The 26,928-nt window shown below is 36.1% G+C and overlaps 1 protein-coding gene across 2 annotated transcripts; it reads left to right on the top strand.

Annotated features, from left to right (window-relative positions):
• The first annotated feature begins 455 nt into the window (after nucleotides 1–455).
• LOC132551813 (BTB/POZ domain-containing protein 7-like) lies at nucleotides 456–26,131 on the top strand. 2 transcript variants are annotated; one of them, XM_060215957.1, is made up of 9 exons: nucleotides 466–543; nucleotides 5,060–5,259; nucleotides 13,677–14,972; nucleotides 15,316–15,524; nucleotides 16,192–16,267; nucleotides 16,482–16,792; nucleotides 17,363–17,546; nucleotides 19,191–19,567; nucleotides 19,975–26,131. In XM_060215957.1, exons 3-9 carry the CDS (start codon nucleotides 13,823–13,825, stop codon nucleotides 20,125–20,127), a joined length of 2,460 nt encoding a protein of 819 aa, XP_060071940.1. In that variant the 5' UTR covers nucleotides 466–543; nucleotides 5,060–5,259; nucleotides 13,677–13,822; the 3' UTR covers nucleotides 20,128–26,131. The 2 variants fall into 2 exon arrangements, with proteins under 2 accessions (XP_060071941.1, XP_060071940.1); XM_060215958.1 differs by lacking the exon at nucleotides 5,060–5,259 and having other exon boundaries at nucleotides 456–543.
• Nucleotides 26,132–26,928: the final 797 nt, after the last annotated feature.

Genomic DNA, 26,928 nt, shown 5'->3' with positions numbered 1-26,928 from the left:
ATCGATGCATAATTTAAAAAATAGACGGTATATGCCCTCTTTGCCCTTCATTTGCTCAGAATAAGGATTACTAATTATTTACTTCCGTCGTCATAAACCATATTTCATAGCTTCCATTTACTTACTGTCTTGGTCAGTGGGTTTACTGGAGGGCCAGGGTTCAACATGCCTCTAACTTGTGATTTTAAGGGGGATCCTACTTTGGATCCAATGCCTAGTACGCCTCGCATAACCCCTGCCATCGTGAATGTGTATAATGGCGGCCGTACACGGTCCGCAGAAAATGATAAAATCTATAGAGTTATCGCCATATTTCTAAATGTTAATCATAGAACTATCCTCTCATTTTGATTTTTATATCAAAATTAATAATGATAATATTTAGGCTATTGATCATTTTGGTATATTTTATTTAATGTCATTTGCTGCGGTTTTAACGTCATGAGAAATTGTAGTGAATGTGAACGAGAAGGAAAAGGTGAAAGGAATGTAATCATTTTCTGCAACGATTTATCATTTTTATTACCACCAAGAACAGACATGGTGAGTTCTTAGAAAACATATTTTATGTCTTTAATACTGAAGATAGTTGAATTGTATCTTAGTGGCTGTTATTCTCAACATTCTAAACAGTAAACAACTATCGGTTGTGTACACAGCCTCACAGGTGACGGTTTGTCTTGCATTGATTGCGGACCCGGGGTTCATGTATATTTGGTCGGCTGATCAAAAGAACTAAGGCTTCCAAACGATTCTCCGTTCATGTCCGATCCTAGTTTAACGTATAATAGCCGGTACCCAAAACCCGTAATTCACGTTTGACAGGTTCTGAGTTTGATATTTATAATGAGAAAGATTTAGATATGTTCTGGACATTTCAACCATATTTACCAATATTTAGATATCATATATATAGTGATCTACCCCTGCTACATCAACTTGTTCATTACAACATGTAAAATCGCTTATTTCAACAACTATTTCTATTTCAAAACGTAAATTCAGAATGTAATTCTATTGAATTAATACACATGCTAAAATACAACTGTTTTCCATCACTGCTGAATACAATAAAAATATATGTGGTAGGTGTACATGTATTCCGACAACGGCAGTATCAGTTGCAGGATAAATGTATACATTGACAAGATATTAGCTGTTTACTGTAGTTAGACAATGCATGGAAACATAAAATCTTCTTCATTCACTGCATATGCCTCATTCTGTTACTATAAAGTTTATTTCATTCCTATGAAATATAAACAATAAGCCTACCGCAAAAGAGATAAAATTGGATTAAAAAACAAGTGTTGCACATAAAATCGATCTCCATTACGAAACATAACCGTTTGAGCGAGGCATGACGAAATTGTATACATAGAAAAGGTAGTAATGAAAGGGAATGGGAAGTTGCCAAGCATACCACTGAAATATTTTGACATCAATAAGAGTAATTTTTGTTGTCAGCTTGATGTTGAAAATCTGGAGTTGTGTTCACAAAATTCATTCAGTTGAATGAAAGTTGACAGAAAACCATGCTGATATACATTAGTACAGAAAAATATTCACATTTAATCAAGTACAAGAGTGAGCATTAAATTTTGAACACATAAGATGTCAATGTATTTGTCTTTGAAACAAGTAAAATTGGAGAGAACTGCACCTCTTTCTTAGTCTAGTATGTAGAATATAATATGACTGATCTTACTGAGTGGAAAAATGTTGAGAAATACAGATTTGGTATATACATGTATTTAGTATCACTTAGATATCTGAAATTTAAATTTTAGTTTTCAATAACGTTTGTTATAAGGAAAGGTAGAAAGTAGAGCTACGTATCTTGTTCTACTCCTGCAAGAGTGGGAAAAAGGCATTGTAAATTGTTCCTCAGGTACCTAGGTATTTTGGTAGTGAAAGCATTTAAATCCCTATCATGATCAGCATACAGCTTGCAAAGTTTACTCTGTTATTCTGGTCAAATGCAAGTTATATAAAGTAATTTTTTTATCTAATGAAAAGTACATTCTTGTATAGATGAATGTAATTGTATCTTGATTTAATGAAATGAATGTGTGAAGCTGGTTTGCATCTCGACCGCAACATCTGTGATATGTTCATATAAGGAAGGTAACTCTAGCAGAAAATATTACTTAGGTCCTTGTTAATGTCTTGTTTCAGCTTGTTCATTAAGTATACATACACAAGTTAGCAAATGCTACACTCTTTTAAAGAGTTTGTCTTTTTAAATATTAGAAAGATCAGTTGACTCTCATAGTAAGTCCCTTTGAATTCTTTTTTTAGTGTGGGTATTTATATTAAGGTCACACTCTATCTGGTCAGGTAGGAAGTTCCAGACAGAGGCCAATGATGGAATTTATACAAAGTTGTGTGACAAGTGATAGGATGAGTTATCGCAAACATGAGTGCTGTGGTCCTGTTTACCTTCCATGCATTTTTTACGTTAGATAATAATAACGTTGTCTTTTCAGCACCAAATACTTGAAATAAGAGTAAGAAGATGTTTGTGGAATGTGACTGTATTAATGTTAGTAAGATTCATAGGCGGGGTTGAGATATGGGGTAACAGTTATTATGAATTTTTAATAGGGTTGCAGTTTTGTTCGGGTTAAAATTGACCAATGATTTCATTGATCATTCATGAATTTTTTAGATATCTATTTAAAATGTCTACACCTATGAGAAGAGTATTAATGAAAGATATAAAAATAAATCATCTTCAGAAAACAAAGGAATAGAACTAATATTTCTTACAAGGTCATTTATGAATATGAGAAACAAAGGAAGACCCAGTATGGAACCTTGTGGAACACAGCATTAATGTTAAACCAAATTGAGCTTTTTCCATTAATAACAACTCTTTGTTTCTGGTTTTGAAGATAATCTTCAAACCATAAAAGCTATATAATGAACTGCAAATACCAAAGCTAGCATTAAAGTTTGTGACTATAAGAGATCCTTGTGCTGAACCAGATCGAAGGCTTTTTAGCCCACCATCTATTCAAATAGATAGTGGGTTATTCAAATCGCCCTGCGTCCGTGGTCCGTCCGTCCGGGCGTCCGTCCGTCCGTAAACAATTCTTGTTACTGCTATTTCTGGAAAAGTTCTGGATGGATCTTTCTCAAATTTCATATGCAGGTTCCCCTTGGTCCCTAGTTGTGCATTGTACCTTTTTTGAACTGATTCGCATTCAAGATGGCCGACAGGTGGCCATCTTGGATTTTGGAAGTAAAAGTTTGTTACCGCTATTTATGGAAAAGTACTAGATGGATCTTTCTCAAATTTCATATGCAGTTTCCCCTTGGTCCCTAGTTGTGCATTGTACCTTTTTTGGACTGATTTGAATTCAAGATGGCCGACAGGTGGCCATCTTGGATTTTGGAAGTAAAAGTTTGTTACCGCTATTTCGGAGAAAGTACTGGATGGATCTTTCTCAAATTTCATATGCAGGTTCCCCTTGGTCCCTAGTTGTGCATTGTACCTTTTTTGGACTGATTCGAATTCAAGATGGCCGACAGGTGGCCATCATGGATTTTGGATGTAAAAGTTTGTTATCGCTATTTCTTGGAAAGTACTGGATGGATCTTTCTCAAATTTCATATGCAGGTTCCCCTTGGTCCCTAGTTTATACCTTTTTTGTGCATTATATCTGCTATTTCTTTACTGGACTTATTTCATATGAAATCAATATCTTTTTGGTGGCCAGGCACCAGGCTTGTTAGCCATACTGGATGGATCCTTCTGATATTTCATAGATATTGGTTTCCCTTGGTCCCTAGTTGTGCATTGTACCTTTTTTGGATACAAATCAAGGTGGCACAAGCATCTTGGATTGTCAGCATTATCCACCTGTAACTGACTGCTATCTAATAATACTTTGGGATCTTTTTCAAATGATATTTGCTAATAGGTGCTTAATAAAAATATCTTGTGCCATCATTGAGTACATTCAATGAAGACCAGTTCATGAACATTTACAACACCTGTAACACACAAAAAAAAATAAACAAATCTTCAAGAACTGAAAACAGATCCTCAAATGGTGGGCGCCATGATCCCTCTGGGATCTCTTGTTTAATATTGTAATAGACCATTCATATTTCTTTGCTTCCATTGAAAGGGAAATATACTGGGATAAAGAGATTTATTAAAAGACTGCTAATTAATGGAATGTCATGCATGAAGAATATTTACAGCTAACTTAAGTGTATCCTGGAGGATTCCTGTGATCTGGGACCATAGCTGTAGAAAATTCAAGGTTTAGAATAGCATCTTTGTTTTTACCGGTGTTATATGTATATTTACAAGTGACCAAATACCTTAAGTTTTTGTCGTTAATAGAAGGAAGTCATTATCATGATTATGAATCCGAGGAGACCTATAAATTCACAAGAGTCAAAGGGGTTGGGGGAATGGGAAGGCAAAGGTGGGGGGGGGTGGGGGATGATATACTATTTATTTACAGGGCAATGAAATCTCATTGGTATGATATATGAAAACTACAGCTCAATTTGTATGAAATTATTGTACTTTCCATAAACAGATTTATTATCTACATTTATTTACTATACATTTTAGCTCTACAATTTTGCATTTTGTAATTAGCATCTTAAAATGTTACATTAGCACAAAACAGACACCATACTTCATATTGATAATGCATACAATATCCACAGAAAATATTGCTAAGTAATGAAATTCAAAATTAGATATATAATTCAATAAAAAATAAATTATCATGTTACACTGTTTACCTGCATGTATATGAATGCTGATGTGTACAACAGCTCTAGCTAGCAAAAGCACAGTTGTACCAGATTTACTTTAATTTTGTAGACCATTTTTTGGGTGACTCTTTACCAAGTATTTTGTCTAAAACTAAAATCTTCATCAATATTGTATGTTCTATAATTAAGAGCCATATGCTTTCTGGTGTAAAACATCCACAGTTAACTTTGATGGAATTTCTGGTGTTGAGATAAATCTCACTCTCATCAGTTTTTGAAGTTGTGTACAATTTGCCCATCAAATCATTTACAGGAGCCAGCTTAATCTGGACATGTTTGATAAATTGAAGAAATATGAGACAGTAGCAGTTGCAGCCTGGGTCATGTCTTAGTTTTACTGAAGTGAAAGGGAGTCTCCAGTCTATATCTGTGAGAGGGGTGGAGCCCATTTGCTGATAAATCAGAGAATCTCCACAGGCACTTTGAAGTCTGAGGCTGGCAAGGAAAGCCAGGGTGATGTTCCAATGTACACTTATTTATACAATACCAAGGCGTTCCAATTCCTACAACATACTGTTTTACACGTTTGCTTTAATCATGACATATATATTTACCTAAATACTGACTTAATGCTGGGAATGCTATGTGAAAACTGATTCTTAATTAAATGCATCTTAGATATAAATATAATGTAAATTCAAGTCTTTACAAAAAAAATCTGCTTCGAATTCATGGCTATGGAGATTAAAATGCCATTAAAGTTGTAGCTTAAAACTGTAGATATCATGTGCCCTGTAGGGGCCAATCTATACACAGCGTGCCAAAAGTTTCCTAATCAAATTAGATTGTGTAGTACATTTATAATGACACTTGAATGTGTGTTTTATAAATAGTACCATATATCTGTAAAGAGAAAATACGTTATGTAACAGTTTCTGTGATTGGATATTTTTTGATAGGTCAGTGAAATGGTAAGTGGGAAGATTTCATTTCTCAGCGTTTCTGTTTGGTTTACTTTCCTATTTTTTCTACTTTTTTATATGCATGTGTCATTATCATGAGCTACACATTTGTAAGTAATTACCTATATAATGATATACCTGACAGCTAAATATAGATGGAGTGACAAAAAGTGATACCCTGATAACATAAGGTAATACACATGGAAACCTGTATCCAGACAGGTGTAGATACAAGGTGATATACAGACAGGTGTAGATACAGACAGGTGTAGATAAAGACAGGTGTAGATACAGACAGGTGTAGATACAAGGTGATATACCGAAAGGTGTAGATACAGACAGGTGTAGATAAAAGGTGATATACAGACAGGTGTAGATACAGACAGGTGTAGATACAAGGTGTAGATACAAGGTGATATACAGACAGGTGTAGATACAAGGTGTAGATACCGACAGGTATAGATACAAGGTGTAGATACAAGATGTAGATACAGACAGGTGTAGATACAAGGTGACATACAGACAGGTATAGATACAAGGTGTAGATACAAGGTGATATACAGACAGGTGTAGATACAAGGTGTAGATACCGACAAGTATAGATACAAGGTGTAGATACAAGGTGTAGATACAGACAGATGTAGATACAAGGTGTAGATACAGAAAGGTGTAGATTCAAGGTGGTAAACAGACAGGTGTAGATACAAGGTGTAGATACAGAAAGGTGTAGATTCAAGGTGGTAAACAGACAGGTGTAGATACAGACAGGTGTAGATACAGAAAGGTGTAGATACAAGGTGATATACAGATAGGTGTAGATACAAGGTGATATACAGACAGGTGTAGATAAAAGGTGTAGATACAGACAGGTGTAGATAAAAGGTGTAGATAGAGACAGGTGTAGATAAAAGGTGTAGATACAAGGTGATATACAGACAGGTGTAGATACAAGGTGTAGATAGAGACAGATGTAGATACAAAGCGTAGATACAAGGTGATATACAGACAGGTGTAGATACAAGGTGTAGATACAGACAGGTGTAGATACAAGGTGTAGATACACGGTGATATACTGACAGGTGTAGATACAAGATGTAGATACAGACAGGTGTAGATTCCTGGTGGTATACAGACAGGTGTAGATACAAGGTGATATACAGACAGGTGTAGATACAGACAGGTGTAGATTCCTGGTGGTATACAGACAGGTGTAGATACAAGGTGTAGATACAAGGCGATATACAGCCAGGTGTAGATACAAGGTGACATACAGACAGGTGTAGATACAAGGTGTAGATACAAGGTGATATACAGACAGGTGTAGATACAAGGTGACATACAGACAGGTGTAGATACAAGGTGTAGATACAAGGTGATATACAGACGGGTGTAGATACAAGGTGTAGATACCGACAGGTATAGATACAAGGTGTAGATACAGACAGGTGTAGATACAAGGTGTAAATACAGACAGGTGTAGATACAAGGTGTAGATACAGAAAGGTGTAGATTCAAGGTGGTATACAGACAGGTGTAGATACAGACAGGTGTAGATACAAGGTGTAGATACAGACAGGTGTAGATACAAGGTGGTAAACAGACAGGTGTAGATACAAGGTGTAGATACAGAAAGGTGTAGATTCAAGGTGGTATACAGACAGGTGTAGATACAGACAGGTGTAGATACAAGGTGTAGATACAGACAGGTGTAGATACAAGGTGGTAAACAGACAGGTGTAGATACAAGGTGTAGATACAGACAGGTGTAGATACAAGGTGTAGATACAGACAGGTGTAGATACAAGGTGTAGATACACGGTGATATACTGACAGGTGTAGATACAAGATGTAGATACAGACAGGTGTAGATTCCTGGTGGTATACAGACAGGTGTAGATACAAGGTGATATACAGACAGGTGTAGATACAGACAGGTGTAGATTCCTGGTGGTATACAGACAGGTGTAGATACAAGGTGTAGATACAAGGCGATATACAGCCAGGTGTAGATACAAGGTGACATACAGACAGGTGTAGATACAAGGTGTAGATACAAGGTGATATACAGACAGGTGTAGATACAAGGTGACATACAGACAGGTGTAGATACAAGGTGTAGATACAAGGTGATATACAGACAGGTGTAGATACAAGGTGTAGATACAGACAGGTGATACAAGGTGTAGATACAGACAGGTGTAGATACAAGGTGTAAATACAGACAGGTGTAGATACAAGGTGTAGATACAGAAAGGTGTAGATTCAAGGTGGTATACAGACAGGTGTAGATACAGATGTAGATACAAGGTGTAGATACAGACAGGTGTAGATACAAGGTGGTAAACAGACAGGTGTAGATACAAGGTGTACAGGGTGTAGATACAACAGGTGTAGATACAGACAGGTGTACAGACAGGTGTAGATACAGACAGGTGTAGATACACACAGGTGTATACAGACAGGTGTAGATACAAGGTGATATACAGACAGGTGTAGATACAAGGTGTAGATACAGACAGGTGTAGATACAAGGTATATACAGACAGGTAGATACAAGGTGTAGATAGAGACAGTGTAGATACAAAGCGTAGATACAAGGTGATATACAGACAGGTGTAGATACAAGGTGTAGATACAGACAGGTGTAGATACAAGGAGATACAGGTGATATACAGACAGGTGTAGATACAAGGTGTAGATACAGACAGGTGTAGATACCTGGTGGTATACAGACAGGTGTAGATACAAGGTAGATACAGACAGGTGTAGATTCCTGGTGGTATACAGACAGGTGTAGATACAAGGTGATATACAAGGTGATATACAGACAGGTGTAGATACAAGGTGACATACAGACAGGTGTAGATACAAGGTGTAGATACAAGGTGATATACAGACAGGTGTAGATACAAGGTGACATACAGACAGGTGTAGATACAAGGTGTAGATACAAGGTGATATACAGACAGGTGTAGATACAAGGTGACATACAGACAGGTGTAGATACAGACAGGTTTAGATACACGGTGTAGATACAGACAGGTGTAGATACAGACAGGTGTAGATACAAGGTGTAAATACAGACAGGTGTAGATACAAGGTGTAGATACAGAAAGGTGTAGATTCAAGGTGGTATATACAGACAGGTGTAGATACAGACAGGTGTAGATACAAGGTGTAGATACAGACAGGTGTAGATACAAGGTGGTAAACAGACAGGTGTAGATACAAGGTGTAGATACAGAAAGGTGTAGATTCAAGGTGGTATACAGACAGGTGTAGATACAGACAGGTGTAGATACAAGGTGTAGATACAGACAGGTGTAGATACAAGGTGTAGATACAGATAGGTGTAGATACAAGGTGTAGATACAGACAGGTGTAGATACAAGGTGTAGATACACGGTGATATACTGACAGGTGTAGATACAAGATTTATATACAGACAGGTGTAGATACAAGGTGATATACAGACAGGTGTAGATACAGACAGGTGTAGATTCCTGGTGGTATACAGACAGGTGTAGATACAAGGTGTAGATACAAGGCGATATACAGCCAGGTGTAGATACAAGGTGACATACAGACAGGTGTAGATACAAGGTGTAGATACAAGGTGATATACAGACAGGTGTAGATACAAGGTGACATACAGACAGGTGTAGATACAAGGTGTAGATACAAGGTGATATACAGACAGGTGTAGATACAAGGTGTAGATACCGAGGGTGTAGATACAGACAGGTGTAGATACAAGGTGTAAATACAGACAGGTGTAGATACAAGGTGTAGATACAGAAAGGTGTAGATTCAAGGTGGTATACAGACAGGTGTAGATACAGACAGGTGTAGATACAAGGTGTAGATACAGACAGGTGTAGATACAAGGTGGTAAACAGACAGGTGTAGATACAAGGTGTAGATACAGAAAGGTGTAGATTCAAGGTGGTAAACAGACAGGTGTAGATACAGACAGGTGTAGATACAGAAAGGTGTAGATACAAGGTGATATACAGATAGGTGTAGATACAAGGTGATATACAGACAGGTGTAGATAAAAGGTGTAGATACAGACAGGTGTAGATAAAAGGTGTAGATAGAGACAGATGTAGATACAAAGCGTAGATACAAGGTGATATACAGACAGGTGTAGATACAAGGTGTAGATACAGACAGGTGTAGATACAAGGTGTAGATACACGGTGATATACTGACAGGTGTAGATACAAGATGTAGATACAGACAGGTGTAGATTCCTGGTGGTATACAGACAGGTGTAGATACAAGGTGATATACAGACAGGTGTAGATACAGACAGGTGTAGATTCCTGGTGGTATACAGACAGGTGTTGATACAAGGTGTAGATACAAGGCGATATACAGCCAGGTGTAGATACAAGGTGACATACAGACAGGTGTAGATACAAGGTGTAGATAAAAGGTGTAGATACAGACAGGTGTAGATAAAAGGTGTAGATAGAGACAGATGTAGATACAAAGCGTAGATACAAGGTGATATACAGACAGGTGTAGATACAAGGTGTAGATAGAGACAGATGTAGATACAAAGCGTAGATACAAGGTGATATACAGACAGGTGTAGATACAAGATGTAGATACAGACAGGTGTAGATTCCTGGTGGTATACAGACAGGTGTAGATACAAGGTGATATACAGACAGGTGTAGATACAGACAGGTGTAGATTCCTGGTGGTATACAGACAGGTGTAGATACAAGGTGTAGATACAAGGCGATATACAGCCAGGTGTAGATACAAGGTGACATACAGACAGGTGTAGATACAAGGTGTAGATACAAGGTGATATACAGACAGGTGTAGATACAAGGTGACATACAGACAGGTGTAGATACAAGGTGTAGATACAAGGTGATATACAGACGGGTGTAGATACAAGGTGTAGATACCGACAGGTATAGATACAAGGTGTAGATACAGACAGGTGTAGATACAAGGTGTAAATACAGACAGGTGTAGATACAAGGTGTAGATACAGACAGGTGTAGATGCAAGGTGATATACAGACAGGTGTAGATACAAGGTATAGATACAGACAGGTGTAGATACAGACAGGTGTAGATACACGGTGTAGATACAAGATGATATACAGATAGGTGTAGATACAGACAGGTATAGATACAAGGTGATATACAGACAGGTGTAGATACAAGGTGATATACAGACAGGTGTAGATACAAGTTATAGATACAGACAGGTGTAGATACAGACAGGTTTAGATACACGGTGTAGATACAGACAGGTGTAGATACAGACAGGTGTAGATACAAGGTATAGATACAGACAGGTGTAGATACACGGTATAGATACAGACAGGTGTAGATACAAGGTATAGATACAGACAGGTGTAGATACAAGATGTAGATACAGACAGGTGTAGATACAAGGTGTAGATACAAGGTGATATACAGATAGGTGTAGATACAGACAGGTATAGATACAAGGTGATATACAGACAGGTGTAGATACAAGGTGATATACAGACAGGTGTAGATACAAGGTGATATACAGACAGGTGTAGATACAAGGTATAGATACAGACAGGTGTAGATACAGACAGGTGTATACAGACAGGTGTAGATACAAGGTGATATACAGACAGGTATAGATACAAGGTATAGATACAGACAGGTGTAGATACAGACAGGTGTAGATACACGTTGATATACAGACAGGTGTAGATACATGGTGATATACAGACAGGTGTAGATACAAGGTGTAGATACAGACAGGGGTAGATACAGACAGGTGTAGATACAAGGTGATATACAGACAGGTGTAGATACCGACAGGTGTAGATACAAGGCGATATACAGACAGGTGTAGATACAAGGTGTAGATACAGACAGGTGTAGATACAGACAGGTGTAGATACAGACAGGTGTTGATACAGACAGGTGTAGATACAAGGTGATATACAGATAGGTGTAGATACAGACAGGTGTAGATAAAAGGTGATATACAGACAGGTGTAGATACCGACAGGTGTAGATACAAGGTGATATACAGACAGGTGTAGATACAAGGTGTAGATACAGACAGGTGTAGATACAGACAGGTGTAGATACAGACAGGTGTAGATACAAGGTGATATACAGACAGGTATAGGTACAAGGTGATATACAGATAGGTGTAGATACAGACAGGTGTAGATACAAGGTGATATACAGACAGGTGTAGATACAAGGTGTAGATACAGACAGGTGCAGATACAAGGTGTAGATACAGACAGGTGTAGATACAAGGTGATACACAAATCTAAACCTGTGTAGGTACAAGTTTAAGGTGAAATACAGCCATATTATGTATACTTTCCTGTTTTTGTTTAATGTTGTTGTGAATTCCTAAAAGAGGGATAAAAAGAAAAGATAGACTTTATCTATATGCCAGCAATTCAAGTCAACCATGCAAGTGTATTTTGTGTCGGAGTCAGTGGAACAAAATAAAATTGGATGCGGTACCTGATCATTTTACACACGTTAATGTGTTAACCTTCTTCTTCATCCAGAGCTTCTCAGTCAATTTATGTTGCATATTTAAGTATGTAGTTAAATATCTGTTGGTGTATCCAACTATAGTTACACTTGTTATGAAGACCAGGTAGAAATAGACACAGCTCCATTAAAATAAAGCTTTATATAGATTTTGTGTGATTGTAGTTAACTCAATCCATACATGATAATGAGTCATCACTGATCTTTTTCATTAGATTATATTGTTTTTTAGGATAGGTCAAGTATTCAAGATGACCATCATTCATAATCATGACAGCCATCTTGAAATATTTTTTTGTTTAATTCAAATATTTTTCCTTCCAAATTTCACTTCAAGTTCTTGGAATGCTTGGAAATTGAGCATAAATGGACATTGTACTACTTTATTTTTATCATGAAAGAAGAAATTTGATTGAGTGTTGCTTCAGATCCTAAGTACATGATCTGAATGTTAATGTTTAAGCTCATCATTAACTGAAGGTTGCAGGCCAGATTGGGAATATAATTATGTAAGCCAGTAATTTTTGACCAAAGTCCGGGGTACCAGGAAAGCCAGGGAGCCAGTATACAGACCATCAATGTAACCAAAGCATTGATCAATCTACCATTTATTTTCTTGCATCTTTTTCATCTTTATTGCTTAACACCATAGGTCCCGCATTATAAGATTTAAGCAATTTAGAAAGTATATGACTCCCATTAAATTTCTATGTGTACAAGACACTCTGAACTCACATAAAGATTTTTTGCTGCAATGTCAACAATGCCAGGCAATTAGGTCCAAGCAGCTGTTATACAATTCTTTAACCAAAGTCCAGATTGCAATGCCTATACTGGACAACAAAATAGCTATAACATCAATTTTTTAGAACGCCAATATGTGCGGTTAATGGTTTGTTATTCCTTTATAAGTACATATTATTAAATAAATATTGTTATTAATATAACAGGTCAGTCACAGCCCATGGCTAATTACATAAGTACCTGGTAGTTGAGGCTACATGCATATATAAACAACATGGAAACTGTAACAAATCACTTGTCACTTTAATTGTATACAACTTCCTGTTACTATATATAATATATAAATGTTTATGTTGGAAAATGAGGACGGAAATATCAAAATGGACACTCCCTATTTTGATATCCTGTTTAAGACATGAATTAGTTGTAAACTTTCTGAATTATTTTTTATAAAATAGGTTACCTTCAGAAAAGAGCTGCCAAAAAATGTTGTTTCTCTTATAAGTTATAAATTGTCAGCCAGGTTTCAAAACGGGTTGTGAAAAGAATTTTTTCTGAGGCTTGATGATTTAAGCACGCAAAAGTCCCAAGCCCTATCAAGGTTGTGCAAAAGTTATCAAGTGTATGGAAATACCAAATTCTAATACATTTCTTCATACTGTTCAATTCTTGAACTTTTTTATAATTTCAGATACAATGACACATGCATGTGACCAAGATGTAAAGTGACCCTGTCATTTTCTGTGCTAGAAAGGAATAGAATGGCTGATTGCCCATCAGGATGATCTGTAACTAACTGCTCAGATAAATACACGTGGTTGTCATAACGGCTTCACCATGGGAGCTAACTCCTCCTTTCCGGAGAGTTCCCAACAGGTGGCACGAGCAGCTTTCTCTAGACTCGCTCATGCTTATACAGTGTCTGACACAGACATAAATGTTCGTGAGAAGAAAAAGAAAGCATCAAAATTTGCAACATTACGTAAAAAGTTAACACGGGCTCGGCGACACAGCCGATCTCTGGATTATGGGAAGGCGTTGCGTGACCTAACTGCATCCTGGTCCCTGGCTGAGGTGAAGGCCTTGATTCAGGAGTACGAAGCATTAGCTTCTTTGAAAGAGTTGGCTCTGGCTGCCAACCTTGCAAGACCTGCAGCTAGTTCTTTTCGTCAAGATTTGTCTAACTTGTTTGATAAAAAATTCTCATCAGATGTTGACCTTGTATATCGAGGGGCTTGTTTCCCAGCCCATCGAGCACTCCTGTCCATGCGGAGTCCTTATTTCAGGAATCTGTTGAGCAGATACCCAGATTACAACATGCAGGTTCCCATCAATTTCAGAACAGCGGGTGTGGATGTGACCTTGTTTGCATCACTTCTTCGTTACCTTTATACTGATTCAATCAAGACAGAGGATTTAAAGCATGAACACAAAAAAGTGCTGATAAAATTGGTGGAGGAGTTCGGAATGCCAAATCCCTTAGAACAGGATTTAAGGAATTTGCTAGATTCAGGTGACTATAGGGATGCTGTGCTTGTGTTCTCATGTGACTTAGTGGCAGACATGCCAGATCCAATGTCTGCATCTATGACCGAATCATACACTAGCAATGAGTTTACCTGTAAAACCACCCAGCATGAACTCTACTGCCATAAAGCAATTCTAGCTGCTCGATCACCATTTTTTAGGAACCTTCTGTTACGGAGAGCTCGGTCAGGGGAGGAAATCACTGATCGTACCTTACATACACCTACTAGAATTGTGCTTGATGAATCCGTGATTCCCAGGCGATATGCGAGAGTGTTACTGAATGCAATATACCAAGATACTGTTGATTTATCGTTGATACTACGGGGAAGTGCAAGTATGTGTAGCTTGAGTGAGGCGCAGGCAATCGTGGCAGGCAAGGGACAAATGACAATAGTGGACGAGGCAATGGAAGTTTACCAAATAGGACAGTTCCTGGACTTCCCAATATTATCACAGGGTAAGTCTTCATCGTAACTGATGGTGAATAGATGTGTAATATTAAATATTTTAAATTTAGATTTTGATGTATAAAAAAAAATAAAGTGAATTTCTACTCTGCATGACATGTATATTTTGCAGTAGTGGTTCCCTATATTGACATTTTACAAGCCAAACACCCTTTAAAAGAAAACATAAACCACATCATTGTCCCATATACCAGTAAAGTTGAATCACATAATTAAATACCAATTATTAAATTCAGCTGGATTTATGGATGGATTTAGACGAAAAAAAAAATAAAAACCTGCCTTACTGATAACTGAAATATTTTTCAACATTTATGATGTGTTTTTATACAGGTTGTGAAGACATCATTGTAGAACACATCAGTATAGACAATCTGATCAACATTCTCAGCTGGAGTTCGGAGCCACACGGTTCACAGTGGGTCCATCGCCAGGCACTCCACTACCTGAGGGAGGAGTTCCTCCAGGTTGTCCATTCTCCTGTACTTCTGGATCTTAGCAAAGAGTACCTGATAGAGGCACTCAGCTCAGATTTCTTACAGGTAAATCTCCAGTGGTAATATTCAGTGTGTTATCTAGCATGACATTTTATATACAGTGCAATTTACATAACAATGTTATTTTAAATTGATCCACGCAAAAAAGGAGATATGTGCAATTGTTAAAACATCAGCTTATGCAAATGAGATGAAGATCTGAGGTGTGTACTGGTTGATCTGGAGGGTTTGAGTTTCTCATGAAACCATCCTGCAGTGATCGTTAAGTGGTTGTGTCAGAGGGAAGCACACTTCACCCCAATTATTGATAGGTTGGGATGGACTTCCTGTATAATGTTCAGTAACATAGCCACCTAAACTAACTGCGCCAACAGATGCCCACTAAATAATGACCCAGAGCAGCTGTTTGCATGGTGATAAAACTCAGCACATAAGATTCCAAATTATTGTAGTATTGAATATTTATCAGATTTCTAAAGGATGTTGTGAGTTTCAGATATTGATAAACCTTATTTACATAGATATTTACATAATGTTTTAATTGATATTCTAAAGGTGGATGTAATTGTCACACATGGCATTTTACCTGAATTCATTTTCTGTGATACATAAATTAAACTTTTCCAGATTGACAGTTACTTTATGATTTAGTTCTATTTTTATAAATGTCTTTTCAGAAGTTCATTCTTTGATTTTTTTCTGTATATTGTAGGCAGGGGAGTTAGATGTACTGACAGCTGTTCTGAAATGGGGAGAACATCAGTTAGTAAGACGTATAGAGGAGAGAGGTGAGTTGATTCAGTTTTGTATTTACTTATTTCTGGAAGGAGAGAGATAAGAAAGGAAGACATCTTGGTTTTTGACTGATTAAAGTTGCTATCACTTTTTTTAGAAGTGTTAGAAGGATATTTCTCAGATTTGAATGGCTGGTTCTTCGAACTCGGAAGTTACTACACTATCGTTGACCAAACATGTATTATGAGACTTGGCTTTTCTTTTCAGAACCCAACTTACTGAGCCACACAACACACAGCATAAGCAAGAAAGGTGTAAAGAAAAGAGATTTAAACGACATTGAATTGCGGGATATCTTAGCAGAGTTACTTCCCCTGATTCGCGTGGATCATATCATTCCTTATAATAGTGAAGTGTTAAGTGGTGCAATAAAACGAGGTTTGGTGAGCACGCCACCCTCACACATGTTGGGAGACGAGGCTACAGGGGGACAAAGGGTCTGTGCCTGGATCAGAAGTAAACACAACGGCATGTATATGAGGCCACGCGTCTTTACTCCGTACTTTGAAGAAGCCAAGGTACAGTAGCTGTAATTAACGTGAAAACATCATTTTACCCTCAAGCTGCCCAACATTACAACTAAATTTTTGTTTTGTATTATGACTGAAGGTTTTACGTTTCCTCATGCTTTGTTTTACTAATAGTCAAAGGGCTATTACAGTAAAACGTTTATCACACCCCTGAACTCCAGGTTCTTTTGTGCTCTTCCATGAAAACATTTATCCCACCCACAAACTCCAGGTTTTGTTTTGGGGTGCGACCCATAGAAATTAATTCAAAATTTGCTATTAAGTAATAGGTAGAAAACCTGACCATGGATAGAAACAAAATATTTTTGAGTTGTGAGGTCAGGTAGGTATTTTATTGGAATAGTCTTGAATCTATCTTTATGATATTTGTGGTATCAAATTATAAGCATTGCTTTTGAATTTGTTTGTGTTGATGAAAATAATTAGAAAATTGTTTTAAGGATCTAAATGGAATGGTTTTAAACAGATATAATCAGATGGAAGTGATAAATCTGATGTGGGCTGATGGAGTTGATGAATGTTTTAAATTGATACTATTTTAAATTTTTTGTTCTGTAGTCCATGCGTGATGAGTTTCTGTCACAAGGTCAAGATTCTGACACCAGTCGCGTACGGACGATTCAGATGTCGGCTATCCCAGACACGTTGTATATGGTGGATGAGGCACAGTACCCTCAGACTTTAGGTCACCAGGGTTTGACCAGTAGTTCAACAGTTGATATCATTGCTGGCACCATTCCAGGTAAAAGTATCTACATTGGTCTTAGAAGAGGGGACATGCTTAGGGAGAGCCTGGTATAAAACAAACAATTCTATGGATTCAGTGCTTTACTTGACCATATGTTTTTGTACTGTAACAAAAGTGAAAAATTATAAAGTGATAACTCGTGACTTGAATGATGTCACCTAAATTTGAAATAGACAACCAGTTGCCCCTCAATGATCATTAAAACCACTTCCAAATTTGAGATCCCATGCATACAGTCATTTCACTAGACGGGTCGAAGGATAACAGACTTAACTTTCAATGAGACAGCTGGGGTTGTTTATTTCCAAACATTAGTGGCTGACTTAAATATTTAGGGTTTTATGCTGCCTAATTTAATGCAAAGTTATCAAAGACAATATCTTAAACAAAATTTATTTTGTGCTATTTGCATATTTTTATGCTGTCTGAAAATTATCAGGCTAGCATATAGTGTAGATCAGTTACACTATGACAATGTGCATCATACTGGATTCAAGGCCTACAGCTTCTTGTTTACAGAGCTATTGCCCTATATATCATTCTTTTTTTTTTTCGTTCAGAGCCAATTGAAGATTTAAACTAAGAAAAAGTAACTTGGTGTATACATTGGTCATATTAAGATAATGAACAAAGTTCCAAAGCCAGGGCCAACAACCCCTTAATTATAGAGTTATTGCCTTTTGTTAAATTTGGAATTGATGTCAATGAAACTCCCAGCTTATTATAACAAGTACATTTTTCTAAAATAGTTTCAAAGCCCATAATCTGCAAACTTTCAATTATTTCTCACACTATTTACATTTCCAAAATATTCATAAACGCTTGAACTTGTAACAATCAGTGACATTAACATATGTCATATATATATGTAACACTTTCACTCCTTATTATTTTTTCCATTGTAATATATTTTTACAGATATATGTTATTAATGTGACCAGATAAAAATTCCTGGAAAGTCTCCATTAAAGTTGTTTTAGGAAAGCGTTCATCAGTTCCACTGATTCTCTTGCAAATTTTAAGGTACTTAACCTGTTTGAATCACTTCTTGTCCAGGGTTATCTGTCATCCATTGTAAAAAATTGACTTCCCCAAAAAATCAATGAAGTTTGCAGAGCCAATTATGAACCTAAATTAAAAAACCAAAAATATGTGATCTTCACTCTCTAGAGATCTGAGACATGGTCAAAAGGGGTCAGATTTCTTCTTCTCAACACCCAGATATTGAAGAATCAAAATACTCTTTATAGGGTGAAAGATCCTAAGGTTAAAATTATGAATTTCCTGATACAGAAGTCTGTTATATACCCCTGCAGAGGGTGTAACTACTTTATATAGAAAACATTTTGGTAATATCAATGAAGTTTTTTTAGGATTGTCGTCGTTTTTTAATCCATGTCTGTTGTAGATGGGTGATATTATTTTTATTTGACATTCATATACAGCAGGGACCAAATTATGTTGACTGCAAGAAAGTCATGTCAGCTGCAGTTTTGAAATATCCCAAAGATACTGACTGGATAATACAAGTCATCAAGCAAAAAGTCTTGGTTTGATTAAAAGATGTTCATTTGTACTTATCTAAAGCCTAGTTATTATAGCTTCTGATTTGTTTAATAATTGTGTGTGTTTATGCAGTACCAGACTCCAACACGCTGAAGCTGATGCTACAGCGAGAAGCAGAGCTGCAGAGTAGCAAGCTGTGCCAGCGTGCATATGGTCTGCCTTACAGTGACAGACGAGCCATCAACTGTCAGGTCCAGCTCAGAACAGTACGAGAGTTTGGTCTCCCAGACATCACTATTGAAATATTACAAAACAGTCCAATGTATTATGGTAAGAATGAGTCGACGTCGGCATCTCTGCAGCTAAAACATGGTCGACGTTATCACTCATCACCAGTGCGGCGGAAGTCCAGTCCACCGCTCAGTCGTCACAGTTGTAAGTTAGGTAGCCCGACAAAGCCTGTGGTGCCGGTCACTCCCACTCGCACACAGCCCAGTAGGTCTAAAGAGGTAAGACATGTCCTAGAATTAAAGTTTTAGGTTGAAAATGTACCATATGTACTATCTGTTGGTATTGAAATTTTCTCTATTAATGCAAACAAAGTATGAAAAAAAATTAAGAACTTGAAAATTGAAGTCAAGCATACTATGAATTAAGACATTCTGCCAAAGTTTCATTTTGCTGGTCATTTTGACTTGGATAATTGGAAGTTTCCTTGTCCACTGGAGTTAACAAAGTTTGACTTTTATCTGAAAACAAGAATTTTGTATGTGACAATGAATAAAAAGAAATACTTAAATATTTCCTAGTTTATGATTTCCCTGGCATTGAATTTGTAATTCAATAATTTAGGTTGAATTAAGAATTCATTCATTAAAAGGTGTGTCTTAATTGAGATGTAATACTTGTTTTCCAGTCCAACACTAGTCCATGCAGTGACAGTGCCTTAAGTGACATTATGCCAGATATTGCTATGGCAACATCTTCTATGGGACAAGTGCGTGTTCACGAGGAGTTTGAACTGGACATTGGAGATGGCAATAGTCACCATGGTACCATGTACATCTGATCATGTCAGCAATGGCAATTGTTGCCATGGTTATGTCTCATTGATGATCATTTAGAAAAATGTGAAATTAACCATTGGCAACAGTCATGGTGGTTCCTTGTGTATTTGATCATATTGAGTTGTGTTAGTTGTGACTGCATGAGCTGTTGGTGATCAATCAGTACTGGGATATGCAGGTCTGTTACGTCCACACATTTAACAGTTTTGTTGTGAAAGAGGTGAATAATCATCAGAATTATATTTAGATATTTATAAACCTACAGATAAAGAAGAAGTGAAAGAAAGGACAAAATTGTTGGCTCACAGTTTTCCATTTTCTATTCTAGAGTAAGTGCACATGCAGTTTGTAGGTATAGATATTTCTGTAGACTGGTGAGCTTATGCCATACTGTGGCAGTTATTGATGTCAATTTTTTTGCTAAAAATCACTGTTTTTCATAAGTAGATTTGGACAAGATGTGGTCTGAAGCATCCTTGGAGAAAAAGGTTTAGATTTTGTATAAATAATGAACCTTGGTCCCCAGGGACTTGGGGGGCTGGGGCCCACAAAGGGAGATTTAGAAAAAATTTGTAGGAATGATTGGATTTTGTCCATATTTGATCTGAAGCATCCTTTGGTGAAGGTCATTTGATTTTTATAAATAGAGTGTCATAAACACCTCCTCCCCTTTGGACCAGAGGGGTGAGGTTCAACAGGGGAAGTAAAGGAATATAAAATCATTCTGTTAGTTTAAATTATTTTGTCTAAATTTGGTCTGAAGTATCTTAGCGTAAGATGAAAAAAACACATTCAAATGAAAAACATCTCTTAAATAATATGGATGGTAAAAAATGTATGTGATTTAAAGTGTAAAGCTAGCTAATTCTTGTTAATTGTATATAATATGTTTAGTTTCATTTGTGGCTGTGAAAAGAGTACATGTCTTTTGTAGACTGTATCTTTTTCAGAATAGGTTACTTAAGATTTTAAATCTCTGACAAGTAACTATTAATGAAATAATTCAGAGTTTTCATTTGAGTGTTGTAGAAGACTTCCCTTTGTTAGAATTTCTAGATGTCAGCGTTTTCAGACACTAGGTATGAATCGTGTCAGAAATTCCTTGATTGTTAAATATTTAAGTGAAAAATGTATACTCGCCCAATATAGGCCAAAATTCACCAATCTCTTTTAAAAAGAACTTTGCAAAAAAGTCAAAATTGAACTACAACCGTTATACAAATATACCTCAAAATAAACACAAATTTACATTACTCTGTAGTAGTTTGAAAAAAAAGTTATTTTTCAAGAAAAGAATGAAATCCACAATTTTAGCTCTGTATGTATAGGTATGTAAATAACTGTATAGTGTATCCAAAATAAGTTCTGTTGACATATTATACTTTTGAGATCTTGTCTTTGTTTCTGTTGGAATGCAATATCTAAATTAGGTATAGTGAAATGATTGATATGAATCTAATTTGACTCCTTGTCGTGGTCACAATGTCAGTGATATTTGTGCCATATTGAAATTTGATTAGGGACATGTGTTGTGACTAGATATTTATTATTATTATTATAAGTTTACATACTGTTGTGATTAAGTTGTAGCATCTACTGTTTGTGTTCAAGATTTACAGATAAAGAAATATTTTTGATTTGTTGATTATTTATTTATACAGAATATTGTAAACAAAGCCTGGATTTCCAGTCAAGGTTTATCAGTCAATGATAGACTAAGCTGTAATGAACAAGTATGTTTTCCACAGTTTTTCCAGGTTTATACTTTGGCTGGTTTTGTTTTATCAGTTTGAACAGATGGACAAGGGTAAATCGTTTCTGAAATTAATGATGACCTTACTGATTCGATGTTACTTTCTTATGGATCTTGACAAAGTCTGTGGAGGCCTGTACAAATATCTGCAGGTTTTCCTGTTTAATGCTATTTTTGTTTTTTAGAAAGAAGGCCAACTTAAGCCTTTCATTTTATATATTTTAATTCCTAGTCCATCAGAGGGAAAAAAAGAGAAGAAAAAATTCTAAAAAATTGTTGATTCTGAAACCATTCAAATTAAACACAATAACGTATTTGTTCTAAATAAAGTGTACGAAAGTCAAAAAGTGACAGAAGAACTATGAGACTATATGAAAATTTCTGATGTTGACCGTGTTCTTGTATCTGTAACCATTAAGCATGTGTTGAACTGACAAAATGGCAGAGACCTATGATTTAGGTAAACTAGATTGTTCGAGGGTGTTCAGGTATCATCACAGTAATACCTGTCCAGGTATTGTTGTGTTACTGTATACATGTACACAATACTGTATATACAAACCTCAGTGATCTGTCAATTTTAAAACTTACCTCAAGTATATTCAAATAAAGCGATCACATTTATTATCAGGTATGCCTACCAGTTTATTTTTAAATGTGTAGATTACAGCCCAAAGACGTCTATTACACCTGTAATAGCTTTATAATAAACATTCTGTTTGTGTGTTGTTCGCAACCTGTTCTCCCCAAATAACTATGAACTTAACCATTATGATAATGCAGGATGAATGCGACACGTGATTTTGGTCAGATGATATCTATAAGATACAGATGGAATTTTACCTAATTCTGTGTGATATATTTTCTCTCCTTGTGATGGTTGTTGGTACTTAATTACAAAACTGTATTCTCATTTTTCTCATAAAATGTTAAATTTTTAGATTATTTTAAGGAATAAAAACCAAACTTGTCAAGGTATGAATTGTAGTTATTCTCAAAACTTGGGCTTCTACACTGTGTCCTTTCTTAATAGAATGTTCAGTGTCTATTGAAGTAGTGAGCTGTGATTGAATCTGTGATTTTCATAATTAGTTTGTACCTTTCTTTTTGTCGAATATCTGTAATTAAGTTATTTTAGTAATGATTAAAATGTAATCGGAATGTTAAATGATGTTTTTATCTAAAATATTTCAGATTTTGAAATATTTGCACAGTTCTATTGATAATAATTTTATGTAATGACCTTTCTTGTAAATGACCCATCGTGATTCATTCAACATTTCCCTGTATAGTTTATCTACATTAATCTGGAAATTTTTGTTTAATCCAGAAGGGTCACAAATGGACATTATTTATATGGAAGGTGATGGTAAGACAAGCTTAAACAAAAAAATTGTGGAACGTGACAGTCAGGGAAAACAATTTCACCAGATATGCAGGGTCCAAATTATTAATGGACCTTAATACTCTTATGGTAATACAGAGTTCAGGTTAATAATGGACCTCAGGAAAGGTCCAGATTGATAATGGTGCTCTGGAGAGGTCCAGATTAATAATGGTCCTTGGTAGAGGTGCAGATTAATAATGGTCCTCGGTAGAGGTCCAGATTAATAATGGTCCTCGGTAGAGGTCCAGATTAATAATAGTCCTGGGAAGAGGTCCAGATTGATAATGGTCCTCGGGTGAGGTCCAGGTTAATAATTGTCCTTGGGAGAGGTCCAGATTAATGATGGTCCTCTGGAGAGGTCCGTATCAATAATGGTCCTCGAGAGAGGTCCAGATTGATAATTGTCCTCATGAGAGGGCTTCTGATTAATAATGGTTCCCAGGAGAGGTCCAAATAAATAATGGTCCTTGGGAAGGCTTCAGATTAATGATGGTCCTCTGGAGAGAGCCATATTAATAATGGTCCTTGGTGCTTTTCTTGACACACACCATAGCATGATTTGATTTTTTGGGGGCAATGGTAATCTTTCAATCCATGACATTGTCTTATAAACTATGTTCAAGTTAAAATTTATGGAAGTAATATGTTGCTTCTACATTTTCAAGATAAAGATTTTGTAATGCTAGTTGATGTTGATTATTTAAACATTTTTATCTGTTTTGAAATTTGTTAATGCATCTTGAAAAGATTGCAGTCTCTTAGTTGTTTCTATCCATCTCTCACAATTCATTTGTCTGCACTGATCTGTATGACATATGTCAAGTTTGAATGTTTCTTGGCTTCAGTAATTTTCATAGTCAAAGACACTGTAATGTATTCAGTTTCTCATTATAAATCTCTGTAATATTAATCCAGCTATCTATAGATGCTGACATGGATGAATTTGAACACTGAAAAAAGAACAATTCAATCTAGTGTGTTTTATATCTATCACGCTACCAATGCATTAGAGTCAGGAGCAATGGTGACCAAGTGGTAAGGGCATCTGACCATTTCTATCACTACTTCTCTACCTCTGGGTTGCAGGTTTGAGACCTATGTGGCCAGGTACTGGCCGTAGGTCGGTGGTTTTTCTGTGGGAACTCTGGCTTTGCCCCACCATCCAAATCTAGAACATCATTAATTGATCTTGACTATTAAAAGAAAGCAGCACTAAATGGATAAACTATTTGAATACTTCAAATTAAAGTTTGGTCCATAAGACAAGAGAATGCTAGTAGCACAATGTTGATAGATTTACAATGATCACAGAAGTGATTCACTTTACACAATTAATGTACATTCAAGTAATTTGATTATTTCAGCTGGATTAGTGATACAGGAAAAATCTATCAAAAATTTTGTTCATATAACATATATTATTATAGTGTTAACTTCAATTTATTTAAATGTAAACATCTGTTAGAACAACATTTATGTACATGTACAAAAGGGTATTGTGTAATGTAAAATCAAGGTTAAGTACTGTACTTCTATTTTAGATATTGCCAATTTTAAGATGCTTGTCATGCTGTAACCTACGATGGCTTTATATTCAAAATAAAGATCCATCTATTTTTGTATAAATAAGAGAGATATTTATGTTGTTGATTGCATTTTGTTGGCTTCCAGTAGTAATAAAAACTACACTCAAATCTGATAACTTTCCTGTACAATCCAGTCAGAGAATATAGAACTGATATATGTATGTTGTTCTCAGGTTTGTTTGCTCCACCCTCCATCTTTCTAGAAAGTTCATGTTAGATATGATCATTTTGTCTTTTTGAAATGCAGTCATCTGCATTTGGGAGCAGTTAAAATATTATGTCATTTTATCACAAATTTATAATTTTGTTTAATGGTACTCACCAATCAAGATCTGCTTCCAAGAGCAGATAACTCTGTATTATGAAAAGACAGAATACATCAATTTGGTATGTTTTTATCAGTGATTGATATTTTTGAAAAGAGAAAATTTGTCAAACTAGTATTTTTCACTATAACGCTGAACAAGTGATATTTTTTAAGGTTTCATTGCAGTTATCTGACTAAGAAGATCTCTGGTTTTTACACTGGAGACAAATCACAATTTTTCCAGGTTTAGGATTTACATTCAGTAGGAAATAACATATAGTTTAGATACCATCATTAATTGTATCTGTTAATGATATTTTTATTTTAGAACCAATCTAAGCCAAACATTAGCTCCATTAAGAATTTTGACTGGTTCATGTACATGAAAAGTCGGTCTGGTTTACCCGTTAATTTGAAAAAACGTAATGTCCGAGCATGGTATTGTGTGAGTTGGTGAATTTTGTAAACAGAGGTAATATGAAGATGTTCAAAATAATCAATTTTGCTTAAAAAGAACTATTTTAGATATTGAGAAATGTTCCAGGCGTATGAATCTTTTAATAATATTACATATACAGTATTGTACGCAAGATGTTTTTAAGCTTGCGTTTGTATTATATTGTCATCCATGACCGACCCATTTGTGCTTAAAATTGTTTGTTTTTCATTACGTCATTACTCCCTTCTTCATTTCCCAACCCCCAACCCCTCCCCAAGGTGAGAGATACTTAAATTTATTTGTATAATGTTGATGTTTTTAAATTACTATTGAGTTGACATGTAAATATTCTATGCCTCTGGTTCCTGAGGAGCAGATGTGATAACTGTTCTACTACTTCCTTGTAGTAATTCTCATATCAACCTATTTATCATTGCTTTATCTGTCGCATCATTAATGCATGTCACTCTGTGTTATTTTTGTATAAATTTCTTCAGTATTTAAAAGATGAATAAATTTACCTACTGTCAAATACTTACAGTTGTATTTCTTGATATTTGCTTTGTGATGGGGCTGGTGAAGGAAATTGTTGAAGATAATCAAAATTTCAGCAACCCCAGCAGTCCCCTTCTCTATCCAACATCTGTTGGGCTCAGCGACAGTTCCCACAGAGCTTGTTAGATATAAATTTCAACTGTGACTTGGGTATAAATTTCTATTGTAGTACATAGCTGCTCCTTTTAAAAAAAAGAAATGAAATTTTACAAAGATATTTGTGACCAACTTATATGTTATACACTGGAATATGGGGTATCCTACACTTTCTTATTCCTAGGGGAAAATGTAGCAAAAGTTATTACCTCTTAGAAATTTGAGTGATAGGAGTATCATGGTGGGACATGAAAAATAAGAATGTCGTGATTGGGCCAGCAATGGACAAGAATAAAAAGAAGCGTCATGGTTGGGCCAGTATTGGACAAGAATAAAAAGAAGTGTCATGGTTGGGCCAGTATTGGACAAGAATAAAAAGAAGCGTCATGGTTGGGCCAGTATTGGACAAGAATTTACAGGAATGTCATGATTGGGCCAGTATTCGACAAGAACATATTGGAGTGACATGATTGGTCCAATGGAATCAGCTTGCTGGCTGTTCACCCAGCTCTCTGTTAGTGAAATTCGTCTAGCTATGCATTCTCTTAGTTTTCAATTGTGTTCCCCCCCCCCCCCCCTCATGTCCATTTGTGTGAAAAATGAACTGTGGCTATGCATTCATTCTAAGGCATTGATTTTACTTTATGTGTGAAAGTGCCAGTACTATACGATGGGAGTTA

This window comes from Ylistrum balloti, unplaced genomic scaffold (assembly GCF_031769215.1).
Source record: "Ylistrum balloti isolate Yb309-2 unplaced genomic scaffold, AGI_CSIRO_Ybal_v1 Utg370220, whole genome shotgun sequence".
Taxonomy (NCBI): Eukaryota; Metazoa; Mollusca; class Bivalvia; order Pectinida; family Pectinidae; genus Ylistrum; species Ylistrum balloti.
This window is presented reverse-complemented; position numbering and strand designations above follow the sequence as displayed.